General features: G+C 64.9%; 1 protein-coding gene across 1 annotated transcript in view; it reads left to right on the forward strand.

Annotated features, from left to right (window-relative positions):
* The window catches only part of MNEG_9004 (NFX1-type zinc finger-containing protein 1), a gene marked incomplete at both ends in the record, with an annotated part of 12,483 nt that overhangs the window by 5,373 nt on the left and 2,497 nt on the right, over positions 1-4,613 (forward strand). The window contains 10 exons of the mRNA XM_014042524.1: positions 332-628; positions 912-988; positions 1,370-1,484; positions 1,682-1,792; positions 2,118-2,417; positions 2,693-2,878; positions 3,157-3,227; positions 3,437-3,605; positions 3,807-4,115; positions 4,377-4,438. Coding sequence (XP_013897978.1) covers positions 332-628; positions 912-988; positions 1,370-1,484; positions 1,682-1,792; positions 2,118-2,417; positions 2,693-2,878; positions 3,157-3,227; positions 3,437-3,605; positions 3,807-4,115; positions 4,377-4,438 — 1,697 coding nt within the window. The remainder of the gene's footprint in view (positions 1-331; positions 629-911; positions 989-1,369; positions 1,485-1,681; positions 1,793-2,117; positions 2,418-2,692; positions 2,879-3,156; positions 3,228-3,436; positions 3,606-3,806; positions 4,116-4,376; positions 4,439-4,613) is intronic.

The following is a 4,613-nucleotide window of genomic DNA, read 5'->3' on the forward strand; positions in this document are numbered from 1 at the left end:
CGGGGGCCGCGGGCGCGGCGGGCGCGACGGCGGCCGGGACGGCGGCAGGCAAGGCCGCGGGCGCGGCCGTCCGGAAGAGCCTTTAGAGCAGCAGCAGCAGCCGCCACCGCCGCCTGAAGCCTGGACCTCTGGTGTATCAGACTACCTGAAAACAGAGCTGCCAGATGTTCACAGCCAGCTGCAGGTGCCACCCGGCTGCGACAAGCAGGCCGGCTATCTTTGGCGCCGGTGGACGAGCGGCGCCATCGACAAAGGGCAGGTCGCCGTGTGGCAGCGTTGGAGGGAGCGGGCGCGCGCCGGCGGATTCGCGGGCGCCGGCGGCGGCTGGCAGGTTGCTGGCGCCGAAAAGGCCGCAGCGACGGCGCACTTCAGGGAGCGGCTCGCGGCGCTGAAAGCTGCAGAGGCGCGCTGGGCGCACGTGGCCGACCCCGCGGCCGGCCCCGTGGAGATGCTGGAGGACATCTGGGCGCTGCCGCCGCGCCTGCGCGCGCCGCTGGCCGCGGCGTGGCGCCGCGGCGCGCGCGGGGAGGCGGCGGAGGAGCTGGCGGGCGTGCTGGAGCGCGTGGGGCGGCTGCAGCAGGAGCGGACTGAGCTGTATGATGGAAGCCTTGAGGCGGTGCTGCGTAAGGTGGGTGCGCGCTGATGGTGTGAGTGCGCACGCGCACTCGTGTGTGTGTGTGTGTGTGTGTGTGTGTGTGTGTGTGTGTGTGTGTGTGTGTGTGTGTGTGTGTGTGTGTGTGTGTGTGTGTGTACAGGTGCAGTGTGATGGTGTGTTGGTAGATGATCAGCATTATGGCAAGAGACAGAATCACACACTCGACTCAGTCTGTTGCACACGGTGGCACTCATGGAGTCCCAGTGCCTGCAGCAACCCTGAACCCTTGCCCCCCCCCCCCCGCCAATTCGCGCAGGCGCGCGTCATCGGCTGCACCACCACCGGCGCCGCGATGCACCAGGCCCTGCTGACTGGCCCTTCCGTGGCGCCTGGGTGCGTGGCAACGGCTTGGTCTCTCTGCGCTTGCGCAGCCGCCCTGCGGTTTCTGCCGTGCGTGCTGCACACACAACGGCGTGCCTGCATCGCTCGCGCCCGCTGATCCTAAGCCGTTGGCGCATGAGTTTTGGGCTTTCCACCTCAGCACGAAGGCGCTCGTCTGGCCGCCCCTCATCATCCGTCCTGGACACACACCCTCCCCTCCTAATGAGCACCCCTCACCCCCATGCCCTCACTTGCTCTGCGCCTCTTCGTTTCGCCACTGCCTTCGACCTGCACCTGATGTGTCACACGACTGAGCGCTTGGCACCACGCACGTCCGTCCCTCAAACTTTTCAACGTTGATTCCCCTTATCCCGTCCTGCCGCCTGCCCCCAGGGTCGTCATGGTGGAGGAGGCGGCAGAAATCTTGGAGGCTCACGTCATCACGGCCCTCAGCCAGCGCACCAAGCACGTCATCCTGATAGGAGACCACAAGCAGCTCAGGCCCAAGGTGCATGGACACCAGGGGTTGATTTGCGTGCGTGTGTCTGGCTTGTAAGGATTACACGTGCGTATGTGCATGCGCGTGCACACGTGCACACACACACACACACACACACACACACACACACACACACACACACACACACGCACGCACGCACGCACGCACGCACGCACGCACGCACGTACGCACGCACGCACGCACAGGTTGACAACTGGGAGCTGGCTGTCCAGTCTGGCAACGGTTACAACCTCAATGTCTCCCTCTTTGAGCGGCTGGTGCTTGCCGGCTTCCCGCACGCGACGCTGGGGGTCCAGGTAAGCGACGCGTCCCGCCACTCAGCCCCTGCGGCCGTCCATGCGTACCGCCAGCTGGCAAGGTCCCGCCCTGCAAACCCTCGCCGGGTGGATTGTAGTGGGACGCGGATGTCCCCCAGCTGCGGCAGAAGCAGAGCTGCAACCAGAGAGCTGGGACGCCTCTGGTTTGCGGAGCCACAGCTTCCGTTAGCCCGCAATATTTCAAACCCACCTTCTGCCTTGCAGCCTGCCTTCAAAGCGCCCGGAGCCTGTTTCCCGTTGCTTTTCCGCCCTCGCGACCTCCAAGCCCCCCAACTCTTGACCTCCCATACCCCCGACGCCGCAGCACCGCATGCACCCGGACATCTCGCGCCTCATAAAGCACACCTACCCGGCCCTGCAAGACCACCCCAGCGTGGCCGGCCACCCGCCCGTCCTCGGCCTCGCGCCCGGCCGCCGCGTGCTGTTTATAAATCATGATGTGGAGGAGGACGGCGCCGCGCGGCGCGGGTGGTCAGCGCGGCAGGACCTTGCGCAGCAGTCAAAGTCGAACGGGCACGAGGCGCGGCTGGCGGTGGCGTGCGTGAGCTACTTCGTGCAGCAGGGCTACGACGCGTCGCGGATCGTCATCCTCACGCCCTACCTGGTGGGTGCCCGTCCGACACACGTGCATACAGGGAACACAACAAAGGATTTGGCTGTTCAGGCACACCAGCTGGCTGCTGCCGGCACCCTCGATGTGCCAAGGGCCCGAGCTCCCTTGGTAGCACGCACATTCCACCCCGGCAACAGCGGCTGCACACGCACGCGCACCAGCCCAAGCCTCTTGCCGTTATTGCTTCCTGCAATATCACCTGGAGGTGAAAATTGAAGGTAGCAATGACAACGACCTGCAACTTCACATGATGTACACGACCCCAGGGCCAGCTGATGGAGCTGCACAGGGAGATGGCCGCGGCCCGGCTGGACGCGGCCCTCAATGACAGGGACCTCCGGGACCTGCGGGCGGCGGCGGGGGCGGAGGCCGCCGGGATCAAGGGCGGCGGCAACGGCGGGGGCGGCGGGGGCGCCGGGAGCGTCAGGGCGGCCACGATCGACAACTGCCAGGTGGGTATTCTTCGCGCTGTGAGGGGTGCCGATGCGGCCGCGGACCTGGTTGCGTTCGCAGCGCTTGTTGCTGAGGACGGGACCGTCTGGCTCGGCGGTTCCAAAAAGGGCGCCGCTCGCTTGGCGAGTACGACAGCCAACCGCAGGCCTTGGCCTTGGCTCATGGCTGCCAAGCCTTATTGGCAGGCAAGACACGCATTCCAGCCGCTGCTCGTCTGGCGGCAGCCCTCGCCCTTCTTTTCACTGCGTGCGTGCTTCCTGGGTCCGTGCCTGCCCAGGGCGAGGAGTCTGATCTGGTGGTGGCCACACTAGTCCGTAGCAACCCCAAAGGCAGCGTTGGCTTCCTCAGGTGGGGCTTTGCGGCATGCACTGTGCAGTGCCCAATTTGTTTTTTGTTTGGGTTGGGGTTTTGGTTTCGGGTTTTAGTGTCTCGAACCCTGCTCGACCGCGCTTGCCTGCTCTACTCTGCTGACAGCAAGCTGCCAGCCGACCCCAAGCCCACAAACTTGCTGGATTTATCCTAATTTCTTTGCCCGTTCAACATGTGCCCCTGCCAAGGGAGCCCGAGCGCATCAACGTGCTGCTGTCGCGCGCCCGCCACCTGCTGCTGCTCATCGGGAACGCGCAAACGCTGCGCGGCGCATCCAACGCGGCGGCGCGCCACCACTGGGGTGTGGTGCTCAACAAAATCGAGGTCGCCGGCGGCATGGTGGACGGCCTGCCCGCGGTGAGGGGCGAATGAGGCCATATTCACAATGGTGCATTTGCTCCCAGATCGCAACAAACCTTCAGAAAGACCCCAGTCAAGACCACTGCCTGCAGGCAGGCTGTAACGTGCCTGCTTGCTTGTTGTTGCATGTTTCAAGCTGCATTTGGCCGTGCTGAGTAATCCCCTTAATGTACCCACCCCCACCCGTGCCCCTCTCAGGTGTGCCAGCAGCACGGTCATGTCACCCACCCCTTCCTCGCCGCCCCCGAGGACTTTGCGGCCCGCGCCCCCAACGGCGGCTGCACGCAGCCGTGCGGCGATTCGCTGCCCTGCGGCCACGCGTGCCCGCTACGGTGCCACGCATACGACAGGGACCACGCGAACGCTTTCTGCAGGGAACTGGTGTACAGCTACTGCGACGCCGGCCACCTCGTCAGCCGCCGCTGCAGCGACCCCGCGGGCGCGTGCGGCACGTGCGCCGAGATCCGGCGCGTGCAGGAGGAGGAGAGGAGGCGGGTGGAGGAGCTGGTGCGCAAGCATGAGATGGTGATGCGTGCACCTCTGCCACCTTTCTCACTGGCATAGTCATACCATGGCATCTTTCAGATGGGATATGTGACCTGCCTCACTAACAGCCTTGTACATTGGGAGCTTCTTGAGTGACTTGACGACTTTGCAAACCTGGTCTTGGCTGCGCTGTCCTCAATCCTTAGTGGCTGGTGCTGGCGGCACAGTCGCCACGTCAGCATTGCAGACCTTTGCGCCCTCACCACCCAATCACTCATGCAGGAGAAAGACGCGGCCAGGAAGCGGGCACAGGCTGATGTGCAGAAGGCGAAAATGGAGGCCAGGTGGGCGACAGACACGCACACCCCAGCACACGCTGACAAACATCATGTGCACACACAAGGGCAGTCCCACCTGGCTGCACCGGTGCACAAGCACCTGTGAGCTTACATGCACACGCACGCACGCACGCACGCACGCACGCACGCACGCACGCACGCACGCACGCACGCACGCACA

The sequence above is a fragment of the Monoraphidium neglectum genome (assembly GCF_000611645.1).
Source record: "Monoraphidium neglectum strain SAG 48.87 unplaced genomic scaffold scaffold01785, whole genome shotgun sequence".
Taxonomy (NCBI): domain Eukaryota; kingdom Viridiplantae; phylum Chlorophyta; class Chlorophyceae; order Sphaeropleales; family Selenastraceae; genus Monoraphidium; species Monoraphidium neglectum.